The sequence below is a fragment of the Lathamus discolor genome, chromosome 19 (assembly GCF_037157495.1).
Source record: "Lathamus discolor isolate bLatDis1 chromosome 19, bLatDis1.hap1, whole genome shotgun sequence".
NCBI classification, from domain to species: Eukaryota; Metazoa; Chordata; class Aves; order Psittaciformes; family Psittacidae; genus Lathamus; species Lathamus discolor.
The window spans coordinates 4,293,052-4,310,901 of NC_088902.1; the positions used below are offsets into that span (position 1 = coordinate 4,293,052).

The 17,850-nt window shown below is 62.7% G+C and overlaps 2 protein-coding genes across 3 annotated transcripts; one reads left to right on the plus strand and one right to left on the minus strand.

Annotated features, from left to right (window-relative positions):
- The first annotated feature begins 2,380 nt into the window (after positions 1-2,380).
- Positions 2,381-8,196, plus strand: EPS8L3 (EPS8 signaling adaptor L3). Of its 2 annotated transcripts, XM_065698233.1 has the most exons (19): positions 2,381-2,488; positions 2,685-2,776; positions 2,885-2,958; positions 3,036-3,100; positions 3,193-3,348; positions 3,974-4,123; positions 4,213-4,289; positions 4,703-4,812; positions 4,926-4,999; positions 5,091-5,205; positions 5,284-5,348; positions 5,466-5,540; positions 5,659-5,807; positions 5,904-6,101; positions 6,180-6,276; positions 6,392-6,496; positions 6,569-6,648; positions 6,847-6,979; positions 8,093-8,196. In XM_065698233.1, exons 2-19 carry the CDS (start codon positions 2,733-2,735, stop codon positions 8,108-8,110), a joined length of 1,785 nt encoding a protein of 594 aa, XP_065554305.1. In that variant the 5' UTR covers positions 2,381-2,488; positions 2,685-2,732; the 3' UTR covers positions 8,111-8,196. The 2 variants fall into 2 exon arrangements, with proteins under 2 accessions (XP_065554305.1, XP_065554304.1); XM_065698232.1 differs by having other exon boundaries at positions 6,392-6,648.
- A 593-nt stretch (positions 8,197-8,789) lies between these two features.
- On the minus strand, positions 8,790-11,017 carry LOC136023582 (glutathione S-transferase Mu 3-like). Its single transcript, XM_065698165.1, has 8 exons — positions 10,935-11,017; positions 10,285-10,360; positions 10,125-10,189; positions 9,958-10,039; positions 9,532-9,632; positions 9,336-9,431; positions 9,132-9,242; positions 8,790-9,005 (listed from the first exon to the last, which is right to left on the minus strand). The coding sequence occupies exons 1-8, from the start codon at positions 10,965-10,967 to the stop codon at positions 8,910-8,912; spliced, it is 660 nt and encodes a 219-aa protein (XP_065554237.1). The 5' UTR covers positions 10,968-11,017; the 3' UTR covers positions 8,790-8,909.
- Positions 11,018-17,850: the final 6,833 nt, after the last annotated feature.

Here is a 17,850-nt window from a genome sequence, read left to right on the forward strand (position 1 = left end):
GGGATGCCGCGGCACCCCGGCTCCCTGCCCCATGGCTCCCCATAGGGAGCTCTGCACCCCGTGGTGGTGGGATGGCACTGGGTGAACTGGGAAGCAGCACCCTCCAGCCGCTCAGCACCCTAAATGGATGCCAAAGGCGATTTAAACCCCTTCCAGAGCAGGATGAGAACCTCCCCAAACCTCCCCCCAACACACAGGCAGGGTGCCCTCTCCCTAAGGGGGAAACAGGAGGACCACGTCAGGGGACCCCCCCAGTTCCCTTCCCCAGCAGTGTATCTACTGGGGGGTGCTGTAACCCCAAACCTCCCATGGGGTCCCATGGGACACCCACAAAGCAGCAGCCACTTGTGTGTGTCCGCTCCCATAAGGCTGGCCCAGAGGTCCCCAGCGCCAGGGACCACGCTGGGGTCAGCGGTGGCAGCAGGACCAGGGACGGCACCGGGCACATCTGGGACCCCGCACATCTGGGGCCTTACGGGGGGAGGGCTGCACATCTGGGTACCTACTGACCCCTGGTGGCCGCAGGTGGCCACTTCACCCTGTTCGTGCGGGCAATGGGGGAACTGAGGCAGGACTCCAACCCCTGCACGCCCTTTCCGGCTCCTAATGGACATTTCCAGCACACCCCCCCACTTTATCCCCTGGTTTTGCTCGTGCCTGGTCACCGATGGTCCCCAAACACCCCCAAAGGGGCAGGATGAAGGGGGCCCCCGGAGATGGAGCCGGTTTGTCTGGGAAGAACATGGAGAGATGGGTCAGGCCGGGGGTGGTGGCCTGTGGGGACCGGGGGGGCACAGACAGGACCCTGCATCTCCCTTAGGGACACGGCGCTCACAGTCCAGCTCCACTATCACAACCCCTCCAAGCGGCCTCAGGACCAACACAGAGAAGCCAGAAGGCTCCAAATGAACCTAAAAGCGCAGAACATCGGGCTGGGGCAGGACAGACCCATGGATGTGACCCCAGGCCAGTGACAACCCTCCCATGTCCCCCAGGGGGAACAGACCAGGGGCAGAGAGGTCCCTGATGCTCATGGGGGTGTCAAGAGATGGACCCTGCAGGGGGATGGAGAAGGGGCGGACACCCAGGGCTGGGAGTGACCGCCCATGGCTGGGGGTTGGAACTGGACCCTTCAACCCAACCCAGTCTGTGGTGCCATGGTCAACAACACGGAATGATCCCATCAGCAGCACCCAGCTTTTGGGACGAGCCCAGGGTTACTGCTGGGCATGGGCAGAGAGCTCTATGGGGCAGGGCTGGGTGCTATGGGATGAGGTTGGGTGCTATGGGAGGGGGTTGGGTGCTATGGGACAGGATTGGTGCTATGGGATGGGGTTGGTGCTATGGGATGGGATTGGAGCTATGGGACAAGATTGGGTGCTATGGGACGGGATTGGTACTATGGGACAGGGTTGGTGCTATGGGACAGAGTTGGGTGCTATGGGACGGGATTGGTGCTATGGGACGGGGTTGGGTGCTATGGGACAGAGTTGGGTGCTATGGGACAGAGTTGGGTGCTATGGGACGGGATTGGTGCTATGGGACGGGGTTGGGTGCTATGGGACAGAGTTGGGTGCTATGGGACAGAGTTGGGTGCTATGGGACGGGATTGGTGCTATGGGACGGGGTTGGGTGCTATGGCACGGGGTTGGGTGCTATGGGACAGGGTTGGGTGCTATGGGACAAAGTTGGGTGCTATGGCACGGGGCTGGGTGCTATGGCACGGGGCTGGGTGCTATGGGACAGAGTTGGGTGCTATGGGACAGAGTTGGGTGCTATGGGACGGGATTGGTGCTATGGCACGGGGTTGGGTGCTATGGCACGGGGTTGGGTGCTATGGGACAGGGTTGGGTGCTATGGGACGGGGCTGGGTGCTATGGGACAGGGTTGGGTGCTATGGGACAAAGTTGGGTGCTATGGCACGGGGCTGGGTGTTATGGGACAGGGTTGGGTGCTATGGGACAAAGTTGGGTGCTATGGCACGGGGCTGGGTGCTATGGGACAGGGTTGGGTGCTATGGGACAAAGTTGGGTGCTATGGCACGGGGCTGGGTGTTATGGGACAGGGTTGGGTGCTATGGGACAGGGTTGGGTGCTATGGCACGGGGCTGGGTGCTATGGGACAGGGTTGGGTGCTATGGGACAAAGTTGGGTGCTATGGCATGGGGCTGGGTGCTGCCACCCAGGACGTCACCAAGGCTCATCCCCGGGGTGGGGGCACAGCCCGGCTGTTGGCGGGGGGGGGGCACCCTCCCTAATGCCACCCCCTGGGTGCTCCTGGAGCTGCAGCCCTGGGCCGGGCAGCGGGGCCGCGGGGAGCGGGGTGGCGGCGGCTGCACCCCCCGGTTGTGCCCCCCCTTTGTCCCCGCCCTTTGCCTTGAGGCAGATGCCGGGGGGCAAAGAGCACGCGGGTGCGGTGCCGACGTCAGCGCCGTGCCACGCTCCCGGGCGCAATTCCCAGCGCGGATCCCGGAGGCACCGGGATTGGGGTGAGCGCGGGCACCCCGAGACCGGGACCCCACCGAGGGGCACGGGGGGGGGGGGGGGGGGGGAATGGCCCCGGGCGCTGCGTGAACCCCATGGGGACGGGAACGGGGCCATGGGGGGCCTGGGGTGATGCCACCGTCCTGAGGGGGGTGCAGGCGGCTGGGGACACGCTCGGGGTGACGCGGGGACCATGCCCAGCTCAGGACCCCGCGGCAGGATCGAGCGGCCCTCGCTGCCCCCCACAGGATGGGAGACCCCTTTGGTGGGGGCTGGAGCAGGCCCCCGATGCGGTGAGTACCCAGAGGGTGCGGGTACCCCAGCCTTGGGGACCCCCCCCGGGGGCTGTGGGGCAGAGGGGACCGCGCTGTGGGGCACAAAGTTCCATCGGTCCCATCCAGGAGGGACCACGACGAGAGCTCCCCCCTGCGCCACTCCAACAGCTTCGCCCGCCCCACGGGGAAAAGCATCTACAGTGAGTGCGGGCAGCACCCAAACCCCCCCCCCCCGGCCCCAAGCTGTCCCCACCGCTCACCCCACACCTCCCTGCAGACCAGCGCAAGGACTACGGCCAGACCCTGCTCAAGCCCCAGAGCGATTTCCAGCACCACGTCGAGGTGTGAGCCCCCCAAACCCCCCTCAAACCGCCCCTGGGGTGGTGGCGGCTGCCCCCCACTGACCCCCATTGCCGTGCCCCCCCCACACCCAGCACCTGCTGACGGCGCGGCTGGACGGGGACCTGCTCAGCGCCGCTGACTGCGTTGCGCGGCTGCGGGCGCTGGAGGCGCAGGGCCGGGTCTGGGGGCAGGATCTCATCCTGCAGGTCAAGGACCAGCAGCTGGTGCTGAGGGATGTGGAGAGCAAGGTACCCCCAGCACAGGGCAGCCCCGGAGATGGGCCCCCCCCCCATGGCCAGGGCACCCAGCTTGGCCACAGCACCTCCCCGCACTCAGCACCCCCATAAATCCGGGTGTCCCCCAGCAGCTCTGGCACCCCCATAACCACAGCATCCCCCCCCCAATGGCCCTTTGCACACCCTTGGCCCCAACGCCTGCTGCTGCCATCGCACCCCATTAACCGCGGTACCCGCCTTCACCCCAGCACCCACATCAGCCTTTCAGCACCCCCAACCTAGCACCCACCTCCTGTGGGCCTTGACACCCACTCTGACCCTTTCTGCCCCCTAAATCCGATGCTCCCCCAGCTCTGGCATCCCCATATCTCTGATACCCCCATATTTGTCCCCCAACGTCCCTAACACCCTATTCAACCCTTGCATCCCCCCCCCTCACCCCTCCAACCCACCCCCTCTCCCCAGCCACTCCCCGAACACTCAGCATCCCAAAAGCCTCCTGTCTCCCCAGTTATACCCCCCTAACCCTGCCACCCCCATTATCCCCCATCGCACCCCTATAGCCCCTGCACCCCCTTGGCCCCAGTGGCCATTCTGGGGGGGGGGGGGGGGCTGAGCACCCCATTCCCCCCCGCAGGAGGAGCTGGATGTCTACGCACTGGGCAGCGTTCAGGGCTGCTCGGCCGCGCCGGCCATCGGCAGCTACAGCTCCGTGCTGGCCATCACCGTGCAGGAGCAGAGCCCCCCCGGCACCAGCGTCCTGTTCTTCCAGTGCGACCGAACGGGGGTGAGCCCTGGGACCCCCCCATGGGGCGGGGGTTAAGGGGGGGGTAGCCCCGGGCTGCGCTGGGGTTGATGGTGCTGGCTCTGTGGCAGGCAGAGGAGCTGAAGAGCAGCCTGGAGAGGCTGGTGAAGCAGTGCAAGGGGGAGCAGAGGAGCCTCTATGGGCACAGGTAAGGGGGGCACGGGGGTGTTCACCCCCTCCCTGTGCCCCCAAAGCTGACCCCCACATGGGGGTCTCCATGGGGAGGGGGGATAAGCTCAAAGGGTGCTGAACCCCTCCACCCTCCTGGGGGTGAACCCCCGCTTTTGCCTTGGTACCCCAGCTCCTGGCTCATATCCCCGCCCCACATCCCTATGGACTCAGTCCCCTTCCCACCCCATCCCCATGGACACAGCCCCCCCTGTGACCCCCATGCCCCCTCACACCCCTGTATCCCATCCATGGGTTCCATCTACCCTCATCCCCATGGACACAGCACCCCCCATCACCCCATACCCTCTCCGCCGCCCTGTATCCCATCCCTGGGCTCCATCTCCCCTCAGCCCCCCCTCAGCTCCCCCTTTCCCATCCCTCCTTGCCCAGGAGCAGCCGAACCCCCCCGTATGCACAGGGTCCCCCCCTGGCCCCAGAGCGACGGTCAGAGCCCCCCCAGCCTGATGCCCTCGTGTCCGACCAGCACAGGCTGGACCACGGTGAGTTGGGGGGGGGGGGGGGGGGAGTGTGTGTGCTCTGCAGTGCCTCCGTATCCCCATGGGGGGAATGGAGGTGATGGGGGGCAGAGCTGGGACCCTCTGCTCTCACCCAGGGCTGGTGGACACCCAGAACACCCCATGGACCACCCCCTCGAGCCAGGTCATGTCCGAGGTGGACCGGGATGTTGTAAGTCCCATCTCCCACCTCCAGCCCCCTCCAATGGGGACACCCCAGTGTTGCCCCACAGCACCCACCGGGTCTCATCCTGTTCCCATAGGAGGTTCTCAACCATGTGCTGGGCGACCTGGAGCTCTTTGTGAACCGGGTGAGGGCAGCCCTGGGCATGGACAGCACCGCCGAACTGAAGAAGAAGAAGAAGAAGAAGAACAAAGGTGATGAGGAAGGGCTTGCAGTGGGGCGGCCTGCGGGGGTCCCTCCCGGTTCCAGCCCCCCTTTTCTTTCTCCTCCAGCCCTGCCCTCCACAAGTGACTACACGGACTTCTTCCAGAAGGTGAAATACACCCTTAACCTCTTGGTAGGTCCCATGGGGCTGGATGTGACCCCCACGGCGTGTGGGCATCCCTGATGTGTCCTTAATGGGGATTCTATGGGGCTGGAGCTCTATGGGATCACCCTCACCCCCTCCATGCAGGGACGGACCCACCAGCACGTGCAGGAGCCGGACCCCCGGGACCTGCTCAGTCTCATCTTCACCACCCTCTCCTTTGTGAGTGCCCCCCCAAAAGAGGGACCCAACACCCCCCCCCCAAAGGGGTGTGCAGGGTGGGGATTGGTGTGTCCCCCCCCCCCACCCTGGGGGTGCTGCTCCAGCCCCATCCCCGCAGGTCCTCGCCCATTGCCCCAGCCCCAGCCTGGCCCCATCGGTGGAGTCGCCGCTGCTGGTGCCCGAAGCGATGGAGCTGCTGGAGAGGAGCCTGGACCAGGACAACTTCCGCACATGGAAGAGCCTGGGCATAGCCTGGAACAGGACAAGGTGGGGTCCAGCGCCACCAGCACCGAGGTTTGGGGGGGTCCAGCCTTGGTTTGGGGGTCACGGCACTCACTTGGCTCCCCCCTGTGCCCGCTGCAGGGCAGAGTACCCCGATAGCGAGCTGGTGCCCCGCTACATCCCTGTCTTCTCGGATGGGTGGCTGCCCCCCGCCATGGAGCAGATACAGCGCAGAGGGGACCAGGCCTCAGTGCCCCCATCTCACACCCCACACTCGCCCTTCTCCCTGCTCAACACACCGTCACCGGACACCGGCCGCAGGGACAATCCTGGCCAAGCGTAAGTGGTGCTGAGGGTGCTGAGGGCATCATCCAGCCCCTGGATGGGTGCTCATGGTCCCTCCCCATCCTTCTGCAGGGCCCCCTCCCCTGGGCAGGGGCTGGTCCGAGCCCTCTATGAGTTCCAGAGCAGGAACCCGCAGGAGCTGAGCGTCAGGATGGGGGACACGCTGCAGGTAGGAACCAAGGGGGGGGGTCCCACCATGGGTGCTGCTGGGGAGGGTGGACTGGAGACCCCCGCCCTGCATGATGGGGGCTGGAAGGGTCCCCCATGGTCACCGTGCACCCCAGGTCCTGGACCAGCAGAGGAGGTGGTGGCTGGTGCAGGACGGCCGGGGGGACAAGGGCTTCGTCCCCAGCAACATCCTGGAGCCCCTCTGGGGGGGGCACAGCCAGGTGGGTGCCCCCCGTTCCCCTCCCAGCTCCAGGACGGGGCGCAGGGGTCTCACCCCGTGTCCCCCGCTCCAGACCAGCGTCCCCCGCCTGCACCCCGACTCCCCCCCCGCCGAGGTGACGGCCTGGCTGCAGGACAAGGGCTTCTCCCGGATGTAGGTGGAGCCTTGCCCCCCCCCCCCCCCCCCAACACCCAACAACCAACCTGGGGGCTCCATTGTGGGGAGCCAGGCTCTGCTCACCCCTTCCCTCTGCATCCCCCCATCCCTATGTCTCCACATGTCCATCCCTGTCTCCTTCCTTCCATCCCCCCCCCATCCCTCCCCCTTTCCTTCCATCCCCCCCCCCCGCAGCACGGTTCGGTGCCTGGGGGCGCTGCGGGGGCAGCAGCTGCTGACCATGAGCGCTGCCGAGCTCCGCGCCGTCTGCCCCGAGGAGTGGCGGCGCCTCCTCTTCAAGCTGTCCCCGGCCCGCGCGGCGCTGGGGGTGAGAGACCCCCCCATAACCCCTGCACCCCCATAACCCAATGCACCCTCCATAGCCCCCCTGCACCCCCATAGCCCCCTGCACCCCCATAAACCCCTGCACTCCCCATAGCCCCCTGCACCCCCATAGCCCCTGCACCCCCATAACCCCTGCACCCCCATAACCCCTGCACCCCCATAGCCCAATGCACCCCCATAGCCCAATGCACCCGCCATAGCCCCCCTGCATCCCCATAACCCCTGCACCCCCATAACCCCCTGCACCCCCATAGCCCCCTGCACCCCCATAGCCCCTGCACCCCCATAGCCCCTGCACCCCCATAACCCCTGCACCCCCATAGCCCAATGCACCCCCATAGCCCAATGCACCCGCCATAGCCCCCCTGCATCCCCATAACCCCTGCACCCCCATAACCCCCTGCACCCCCATAGCCCCCTGCACCCCCATAACCCCTGCACCCCCATAGCCCAATGCACCCCCATAACCCAATGCACCCTCCATAGCCCCCCTGCACCCCCATAGCCCCCTGCACCCCCATAAACCCCTGCACTCCCCATAGCCCCTGCACCCCCATAACCCCCTGACCCCCCATAGGCCCCTGCACCCCCCTGCACCCCCATAGCCCCCAGCACCCCCCATAACCCAATGCACTCTCCATAGCCCCCCTGCACCCCCATAGCCCCCTGCACCCCCATAAACCCCTGCACTCCCCATAGCCCCTGCACCTCCATAACCCCCTGACCACCCATAGGCCCCCTGCACCCCCCTGCACCCCCATAGCCCCCTGCACCCCCATAAACCCCTGCACTCCCCATAGCCCCTGCACCCCCATAACCCTCTGCACTCCCCATAACCCAATGCACCCTCCATAGCCCCCTGCACCCCCATAACCCCCTGCCCCCGCCATAGCCCCCCTGCACCCCCCATAAACCCCTGCACCCCCCATAGCCCCCAGCACCCCCCATAGCCTCCTGCACCTCCATAGCCCCCCGCCCCCGCCATAGCCCCCCTGCACCCCCTAAAGCCCCCTGCACCCCCCACAGCCCCCCTGCACCCCCCATAAACCCCTGCACCCCCCATAGCCCCCAGCACCCACTAACCCCTTCCCCGCAGATGGGTCCCACTGACTGACCTCCCATGGACCCCGAGCACCCCCAAGATGGAGCCCCACAGGCACTGCAGGACTGGGGGGGGGCTCGAGGGGGGCACCCCAACTCCCCCCACCCAGGGGTGTCCCCCCCCATCTCCTTTGGGGGAGAGGTCCCCCCGCAATGACACAAAGCTGCTGGGACACCCCCGCTGCGCCATCAGGTTCTTGGCCCCCCCCACAAGGGAAGTGGAGGGCGGGGGGGGGCACCCCACAAAGTGTAATGTCCCTGCTATGGGAAATAAAAAGGGTGACGGCAGTGGGGTGTGCTGGGGGGCACCATGCAGGGCGGGGGGGGGGGGCACAGCAGCACCCAAGGGACACCTCTGGGTCCCCATCATGGGCAGCACCCACCAAGCAATGCCCAAAGTGGGGGCATGAGGACCCCCAGGGCCCTTGTTAAGTGCATGGAAACCCTTATAGCCCCCCCTCCAGGAGCCAGAGGAACCCCAGAGCCCCCCTCTAAGTGCATAAGGACCCCCAACTAAGCACATGAGGAACCCCAGAGCCCCATGGGGCTGAGCTTCTGCCCCCCCCCCCCCACGCAAAGGGGGTGACAGTGGCCATGGGGCAGGGATGTCCCCACTCACCCCCACAATGGGGGTACAAGCCCCCCCCCCCAGCCACCCCATCCTAACACCACAGCACTTGGGGGGCTCAGGGTGCCACAACTAAAGCACTTTATTGTGTTGGAGGACCTCAAGTCAGCACTGCCCCCCCTGCCCCCTGATGAAGGTGCTGGGAGAGGTGCTGGACCCCCCCTCCTAGCCCCACACTGAGCCCCTACTCCTTCTTGTTGCCCCACTTGGCCATCTTGTTGTTGATGGGCATCTTCAGGAAGCGGCTGGACTTCATGTAGGCAGCCACCTTCTCCAGGGCCTATGGAGGGGGGGGAAACAAAGGCAACATCAGGAACACATCCCAGTGGGGCACCCCCAACCCATGGGTGCCCTCAGGGTCCTTCCCCCAGGGGGGAAAGGCGATGCCCGGGGTGTCCCCGCTCACCCCAAAGCGCTCCATGAAGTCCTTGAGGTTCTTGAAGGGCTCCAGGCACTTGGGCTCGAAGATGCGGTTCTGGTCCAGCACATCGAACATGAGGAAGTCCACGAAGGTGAGCTGGGGACCACGGGGATGCGGTGAGGGCCGGCATGGGGACAGAGCCCCCCCCACCCCCTGAGCCCACGGCCACCCCCGGGGGCCCGGCCGTACCTTCTCGCCCGCAAACCACTTCCTGTCCCCCAGGAAGCCGGAGAAGAGCTTCAGCTTCCCCGGGAGCTGCTCCAGGTAACCCGGCTTGAGCTTCTCCTGCAGGAGACAGCGGTGGAGAGGAGCCCGCAGGGGACAGAGACCCCTGCCCCACACGGGGACCCCGCCGGGGGGCACCCAGCACCACGGGGACACTCACGAAGTCGGGGTTGTAGCAGACCATGACCAGGCTCATGCGGAAATCCATGACCTGGTTCTCCAGCATGTCCACGCGCAGGATCTCCTCCTCCGTCTCACCGCCTATGGGGGGGGACGGGGACATGAGTGCTGCACGGGGGCCCCCAACCCAAACCCAACATCAAGCCCAACTCAAACCCAACTCCAAGGCCAAGCCCATCCCCTCTCCACGTCAATCCCAATCCAAGCCCAGCCCCACTCCAAGTTCAACCCAACCGAGTCCAACCCAATCCAAGCCCAATCCCAGCTCCAAGGCCAGCCCCAAATCCAAGTCCAAGCCCAACCCCTCTCCAAGTCAATCCCAATCCAAGCCCAACCCAACCCAAATCCAAGTCCAACCCAACCCAAGTCTAAGACCAAGCCAACCCCACCCCATCCCTGCACTCACACATCTTGTGCTTGCGGGCGATGTAGCGCAGGATGGCGTTGCTCTGCGTCAGCTTCACTTTCCCATCGATGAAGTAGGGGAGCTGGGGGGGCACTGGGACATGAGGCCACATCCCCCCAAAACACCCCCCAACCATCCCCCCCCCCCCCCCCAGCAACACCACCTACATTGGGGAAGTCCAGGCCCAGTTTCTCCTTCTCATTGATCCACTGGCTCTTGTCATAGTCAGGAGCTGCAAGGACATGGAGGGGTTTGGGGGTGTTGGGTAGCCCCATGTACCCCCAAAGGCCTGAGGCTGACATGGGGCCCCCCCCGGACCCCCCTCACCTTCCCCGCAGCTGTAGAGCTTGTCCTCGTAGGGGGTCTCTGTGTACTCCAGCAGCAGGCGGATGGCGTGGGCCAGCTGGGGGGGGGGGGGGGCAGCGATCAGTGAGACCCCCCCCATACACCCCCAGCATGGGGAAACTGAGGCACAGATGGGGGAGAGCTGCAACCCCCCCCAGAGACCCCCCCTAAGTGCATGAGGAGCCCCAGAGCCCATCCTGCAAAACCATGCGGACCCCAGAGCCCCCCCAAGTGCATTAGAAGCCCCCCATAAGCAAAGGGAACCACAGAGCCCCCACCAAGAAAACCAGGGGGACCCCCAAAACCCCCTCCAAGAGCAGGGGGACTCCCACAATCCCCTCCAGGAGCAGAAGGAACCCCAGAGCACCCCTCCAAGTGCATGGGGCCCCCCTTGTAACTCAGGGGATCCCTTGCACCCCTCCTGCCAAGTTCAAGGGTCCCACCACAGCCCCCCTCTAATAGCAGAGGGACCCCCAGAGCCCCCCATTAAGTGCACGAGGACCCCCACAGTCCCACTGCAAGAGCATGGGCCCCCCCCAGGAACAGGAGGAACCCCCAGAGCCCCCCTCTAAGTGCATGAGGGCCCCCCTTTAAGACCCAGGGGACCCCCAGAGCCCCCCCACGGCGCTCACCCCGCGGATGTCCCAGTACCCCAACACCGCCATGGCCGCACTCGCTCCTCCCGTGCCCCCCCCCAACCCCCCCACCGCGGGAAAACGCCCCCTTCCCGCGCCCTCCTGGCCACGCCCCTTCCGCGAGGGCCGAGCCCCGGCTGCTCTTAAAGGGGCAACTACCAAAGTGGGCCCCAGCACGGCTCCGCTGCTTACCTGGGGGGGGGGGCTGCGGCCCCCACCAGGCTCCACGGGGGTCACCCGTGTCCTGGGGGGGGACCCCCAGTCTGCATTGGGGTTCCTCAGGCCTGGGAAGGGCATGGTCCACCCCTGAACCCCACGATTCTGCAGTAGGTCCCCCCTTAACCCTCCTACGTCTGTATTGGGCTCCCCCTTGACTCCCCAAGTCTGTACGGGGTCCCCCTTAGACCTCCCTAACCCTTACCCTAACTCCTAACTCTATCCCTAACCTAATCCTAGCCCTTAACCCTAACTGTAACCCTTCCCCAAGGTGCACTGCACAGATGGAGGTTTAGGGGAATTGCCCCGCTGATGGGGCTGCGCTGGTGTCCTCTGTAGGTGATGCCCAGCAGCAGCTTTTCTGCCTTCGCATCTCAGACGTCTCAATTTCCCGGGACTGAGCGGTCAATCAGGGATGATGCTGAGCAATTTTATTGCTCTATCCACCAGCATGTTAAGGGGCTTCAAGGCTTCTGTCGCCTTCAGATGGGTTCAGAGAGGGAGGAGTGACTGTGGTCCTATCTCTGTGTGTGTACGTCTTAGCATCTCTGTGGGCTGGCATTTCCCATGCGTTTCTTGTGTGTTTTTCAGGTTTAGCTACCCCACGATGCAAGCTGTTTGCTCTTATCACTGCGTTTCATTCTGGGGATGCTGCGGGGGGTGTGTGCTGGTAGTTCTTCCTTCTCTTGTTAGAGTTTTCACACTTGAATTCGTCCTTGGACCACACATCCTCACCTGCAGCTGACTGCATGGCCGTGTGAGACGGGAGAGGTGCCTGAGGATTGGCGGATGGCAAAGGTCACCCCAGTCTATAAGAAGGGCAAGAAGGAGGACCCGGGTAATTATAGACCGGTCAGCCTTACCTCCATCCCTGGAAAGGTGATGGGACAACTTATTCTTGACTCCATCACTAGGCATATCAAGGATGAGGGGGTCATTAAGAACAGCCAACATGGTTTTATGAGGGGGAAGTCATGTATGACCAACCTTATAGCCTTCTATGAGGAAGTGACTAGGTGGAGGGATGATGGTAGAGCGGTAGATGTAGTTTTTCTTGATTTCAGTAAGGCATTTGATACTGTCTCCCACAGCATCCTCATAGATAAGCTAAGGAAGTGTGGGCTTGACGATCAAGTAGTGAGGTGGATCGAGAACTGGTTGAAAGGAAGAAGGCAGAGAGTTGTGGTCAATGGCGCAGAATCTAGCTGGAGGTCTGTGACTAGTGGAGTTCCTCAGGGGTCGGTGCTGGGACCGGTGCTGTTTAATATTTTCATCAATGACCTGGATGAGGGAACTGAGTGCACCCTCAGCAAGTTTGCTGATGACACAAAACTGGGAGGAGTGGCTGACACACCAGAGGACTGTGCTGCCATTCAGCGAGACCTGGACAGGCTGGAGAGTTGGGCGGGGAGAAACTTGATGGAATTCAACAAGGGCAAGTGTAGAGTCTTGCATCTGGGGAAGAACAACCCCATGTACCAGCACAGGTTGGGGGGTGACCTGCTGGAAAGTAGTGAAGGGGAAAGGGACCTGGGGGTCCTGGTGGATAGGAGGATGACCATGAGCCAGCAATGTGCTCTTGTGGCCAAGAAGGCAAATGGCATCTTAGGGTGCATTAGAAAGGGAGTGGTTAGTAGGTCAAGAGAGGTTCTCCTCCCCCTCTACTCAGCCTTGGTGAGGCCGCATCTGGAATATTGCGTCCAGTTCTGGGCCCCTCTGTTCAAGAAGGACAGGGAATTGCTTGAAGGAGTCCAGCGCAGAGCCACAAAGATGATTAAGGGAGTGGAACACCTCCCTTATGAGGAGAGGCTGAGGGAGCTGGGTCTCTTCAGCTTGGAGAAGAGGAGACTGAGGGGTGACCTCATCAATGTTTACAAATATGTAAAGGGTAGGTGTCAGGATGATGGAGCTAGGCTTTTTTCAGTGATATCCAGTGCTAGGACAAGGGGCAATGGGTGTAAACTGGAACATAGGAAGTTCCACGTTAACATCAGGAAGAACTTCTTTACTGTAAGAGTGACAGAGCACTGGAACAGGTTGCCCAGGGGGGTTGTGGAGTCTCCTACACTGGAGATATTCAAGGCCCGCCTGGACAAGTTCCTGTGTGATGTACTGTAGGTTACCCTGCTCTTGCAGGGGGGTTGGACTAGATGATCTTTTGAGGTCCCTTCCAACCCTTGGGATTCTGTGATTCTGAGTGTCCCGGGTTCAGCAGTAGCAGTCGGTTTTTCTCCTTCTCAGTAGCCGGTTCAGCGCTGTGTTTTTGGCTTTCAGCCTGGGAACAGCGCTGATAACCCCGATGGTTTTAGTCACTGCTCGGTGATGTTTACTCTGACCAAGGACTTTGTGAGCCTCATGCTCTGCCAGGGAGAAGGGGAGGCCGGGACGAAGCAGAGACAGGACACCTGACCCAAGCTAGCCAGAGGGGTATTCCATAGCACAGCACGGCATGCCCGGGGTGTAACGGAGAGTTACCTGGAAGAGTTAGTTCTCTGCTGGGTCAGGCTGGGTATCGGTATCAGTCCGCGGGTGGTATTGTATTATCTTCCTTTGTTGTTTCCTTTATCATCATTATTGGTGGCAGCAGCAGTGATTTGTGTTATACCGTAGTTACGGGGCTGCTCTTATCTCAACCTGTGGGAGTTACATCCTTTCCATTCTCCCCCCCATCCCTCTGGGAGCGGGGGGAAGAAAGGCCGGGGGGGGGGGAGTCGTAGACTGCGTGGTTCGGCTTTACCGCCTGGGCTTAAACCAGGACCCCGAGCCGCGCGCTGCGCACTGTGCTCTGCCTCCTCCCAGCCAGTGCAGCAGGACCAGCATCCTGCTCTCCCCTCTGCTCCCAGCTTTCACCTTTGCACCGGGATAACCCCGCTGTGATTTTGCTCCCGTTGCTGGTGGGATGCTTGGACTGAGGCTTGGCATTTTGGACGTTATTATTGAGCTGACTGGCAGCCCGGAATCGGTCCATCTTATCCCTTGGAGGGGTGGGAAAAGACCTCTGAAAGGCTCAGCTCAGCCTGTATTCCTGCTCCTGCTCTCACAGAGTTGAACCTAGGTCCTGTTCCAGACACTGAACATAAACCAGGGTACCCCTGGAGCCCCCAGATTATCGCTTACTCGGGGCTGGGGAGCTGGCACAGAGCTGCACCCTCCTCCCCTGGCACAATGGGGTTTGGAAAGGGGCCATTTGGAGCTGCCTTCACACCGTGCACCTGGTTTTGCTTCACCCTGAAGTGCCTTGGCTTGTGCCGAGGGTGTTCTGATACCTGCGGTCCAGGGAGGTCCTTCCCGTCCTCAAATCACTGCGCGCCGCTCCTGTCCCCTGACTCCTGCCCCATGGGTCTCCCCACTCCAGCACTCAGGGGCCAGCTCCTGCTCAGAGCTGAGCTTTGCACACGAGGGTCCCCAGACCACTCTGAGCCCCCCAGGCAGCCTGGGCACTGCCCCGTCCCTGCCACTCGCAGCTCTTGTGGCACAAAAGGACACGCGGGTGCTGCATCTCCCAGCCCGGCCAGCTGTGAGGAGCTGGGCTCCGGGGTCTGTCCCCTCCGCTCTTCCTCCCTAGGCCTCAGCTGCTGCCTTGGTGCTGCAGAACCGGTGCCTGCTCCCCAGGGTGCTCTCCCAGTGCCCCTGTCCCAGTCCTCCCCGTGTCCCACGCTGGTCCTGGTACAACCCCTGCAGAGCACAGGGCTCCGGCTTGCTGAAAGCAAGCTCACAGGAGCTTTGCTCTATTCTGCAACACCCTCCCTGAGCCCCATTCACTGTCCTGGGGAGGGAAGAGGAGCTGGTGCCCCAGCTGGAAATGGGAGGGAGACCCCCAAAGAAGCAAGCCCTGCACCTTCCTTCTGTCCCCAGAGGTTGGTCCCCTCACTTGTAACAGCTCTGCCCTCGTACCTGCCATGGTCCACATGTCCTGGGACCACCCAGCACCATCCAGCCCAGTGCTGGGGAGGGCACAGGCAGTGCAGCACCATGTCACCAGTTCCATCACCCCCTGTCGTTGCCCATGTTTGCAAACAGCAGGTGCCTCGCTTGCTCAGAGCTGTTCTCTAGAGGTCAGCTCTTGTGAAGGTGTGTTTTTTGTCTCTGCTGGGTCATGCAGCCCAGCCCAGCAGCCTGGGTATGTCAGAGGACAAGGCATGTACATGTACTTTATACCTCGATGTGTTCCTGTAAATAGTGTAAGTTATTTCGGTCTCATGATGTACATGGCTTGTTCAATGGCTGTGTTTGTTCCTTGCTTCTTTTGCCTTCGCAAGTAAAACGTTCTGAGATGAAATGGCAAAGATGGCTTTGAAGAGGGGAAGAGCACGGCCAGGAACTGCTGATCACATAGAATCATAGAATAGTTAGGGTTGGAAAGGACCTCAAGATCATCCAGTTCCAACCCCCCTGCCATGGACAGGGACACCTCACACTAAACCATCCCACCCAAGGCTTCATCCAACCTGGCCTTGAACACCGCCAGGGATGGAGCACTCACAACCTCCCTGGGCAACCCATTCCAGTGCCTCACCACCCTAACAGGAAAGAATTTCCTCCTTAGATCCAATCTAAACTTCCCCTGTTTCAGTTTGAACCCATTACCCCTTGTCCTGTCACTGCAGTCCCTCATGAAGAGTCCCTCCCCAGCATCCCTATAGCCCCCTTCAAGTACTGGAAGCTGCTCTGAGGTCTCCATGCAGCTTCTCTTCTCCAGGCTGAGCAGCCCCAATGTTCTCAGCCTGTCTTCATACGGGAGCTGCTCCAGCCCCTGAGCATCCTCGTGGCCTCCTCTGGACTTGTTCCAACAGTTCCATGTCCTTTTTACGTTGAGGACACCAGAACTGCACACAATGCTCCAGGCTTGTGTGAACCGACGTGTTGGGAGAGGGTGCCCTGCATCCTTCCACCCACGGCGGCTCCAGGCAGTCGGGGCAGATGCGATTGCACTGGGGGGTACTTGAAGGCTGAGCTGGAGGAAGCACAGACCCAGCCGGGCTGGCTCCGGGGGCACGGGGGGCCGGGCCCTGCCGTTCCGAAGGCAGCCGGTAGGCGGCAGTGCCGACCGCGGACCGCAGGGCTCGGCGGAGCCGCCGGACCTCGGGCTGGGGGACGCGGAGCGGGGCCGGAGCCGGCACCGTGCGGTGTGCGCTGGGCACCCAGCAGGGACCGGTGCTGGCACCCCCAAGACAGGAGGCACCCAACCTGCCCTAGGTACCGCAGGGAGCTGAGCTGTACCCCCTGCTCCACAGCCCCAGCACCCCCCCCTTTCTCTTTGCCGTCCAACCACCGCTGGTTGTGCTGGTTGGACAGAGCAGCAGAGCCGTGGGCTGTGCCCGCATCGACCACCGCAGACGCGGTTCCTCCTGGCACAAGCCTCAGCCCCACATGGGGCACCCCACACCCTGCTGACACCACAGGGTGAAAGCTGGGGCCCAGGCCCTGGTCTCAACACCCACCTTGTAGTGCTCATCCTGAGGATGCTGCAGGCCTGGCCCTGACAGTGTCTCTGCAGGGCTGGCAGTGCCTGGCACAGGGTCCTGCAGCACCCTCAGCCTGTGCCATGGCTCACTTGGTGTGACCGGCAGCCACACCACGGTACTGCCTGGGCAAACAGGCTCTGTGGGGCAACAACTGTGCTGGTGTCATGGGCCAAATTACTGCTGGCGGGGTAGGTGACACGAGCAGCATCCCGGTGAATCAGCCATACACCGCACCAAAGTACCTGCACCTTCCCTTGCCGGCCCTTGTGTCACCAACTCACTCCAAACTCATGACCACCTCTTTCTTGCTGCAGCAGGATGCCAGGCCTGGGCTAGCAGCACCCAGTGCCATGTTCCCCACATCCCTGAAGGTGCCCTGGGAGCTTGGCCCAGCAGCAAGGGGACAGCAGGGACACAACCTTGGGAGCCACTGGCTCTGGCAATAAGGCCATGGCAGTGCCTGTCACCCATCCTCAGGCTCAAGGAGGAGTTGCCCTTGGCCCCTCGGTGCTGTGGGTGCTCCATGGCAGCAGAGCATCCCATGGGCACCATCCACCAGCTTGCTGCTGCCTGTGGCTCTGGGGACACACTAAGGGAGGCTTCTGCTCTCCTGTGCTCTCAGCATATCAAGGGAGTGTTCCCCACCATGATCTCCCCATGGCCCGTTATTGGGCCTGGGTTGTGGCACATCCATCAGGGGCAGGAAGGCTGTTTCTCCAGGTCAGCAGGGTGCTGGGGAGAATTGCCCAGGTCCACTGAGCTCCTGGCTCCGAAGCACAAGGGGAAGGAAGAGGATGGGCTGAGCCCCAGGAAGACCCAGAGGGCCTCCAGCACATCAGGCACATGTAAGGAGTTAGGAGGTGTCACCCACCGAGGGCACCTCTGCTGTTGCTGGCATAGCCCGAGTGCATGGACTGACTGCAGCACCTCCTGTAGGCCTGCAGCGAGGGAGATGGGGGAAAGGGAATGCCTGATGCAGCCCATGCCAGAGGGCCCCAACAGGGACCCGATCAGATCCCCCCGGGTGCAGGGGGAGTTATGGGTGCTTGGGCAGGAGACTCCTCAATGCTACACAGCCTCCCCATCACCCCTGGGGCTGTGGCTCAGGGGCTGTGGTGCCCCATTCTGCTCCAGAGACACAGGGCATGGAAAAAGCTTCCCCAGGGGCAGGTTTCTAATCCCAAGCACTGGAAGCCCAGCCAGGTCCTCAGGCTCAGTGGAGCCCTGGGCTC

What these genes read in the sequence shown, in the direction of transcription:
- LOC136023582 (XM_065698165.1), bottom strand. Translation starts at nt 10,967, where the DNA reads ATGGCGGTGTTGGGGTACTGGGACATCCGCGGG. An exon ending in GGTACTGGGACATCCGCGGG is followed by an intron (nt 10,361 to 10,934) that starts GTGAGCGCCGTG and finishes CCCCCCCCCCAG; the next exon opens with CTGGCCCACGCCATCCGCCT. An exon ending in AGTGGTTTGCGGGCGAGAAG is followed by an intron (nt 9,243 to 9,335) that starts GTACGGCCGGGC and finishes CGTGGTCCCCAG; the next exon opens with CTCACCTTCGTGGACTTCCT.
- EPS8L3 (XM_065698232.1), top strand. Translation starts at nt 2,733, where the DNA reads ATGGGAGACCCCTTTGGTGGGGGCTGGAGCAGGCCCCCGATGCG. An exon ending in TGAGGGATGTGGAGAGCAAG is followed by an intron (nt 3,349 to 3,973) that starts GTACCCCCAGCA and finishes TCCCCCCCGCAG; the next exon opens with GAGGAGCTGGATGTCTACGC. An exon ending in GAAGAAGAAGAAGAACAAAG is followed by an intron (nt 5,206 to 5,283) that starts GTGATGAGGAAG and finishes TTTCTCCTCCAG; the next exon opens with CCCTGCCCTCCACAAGTGAC.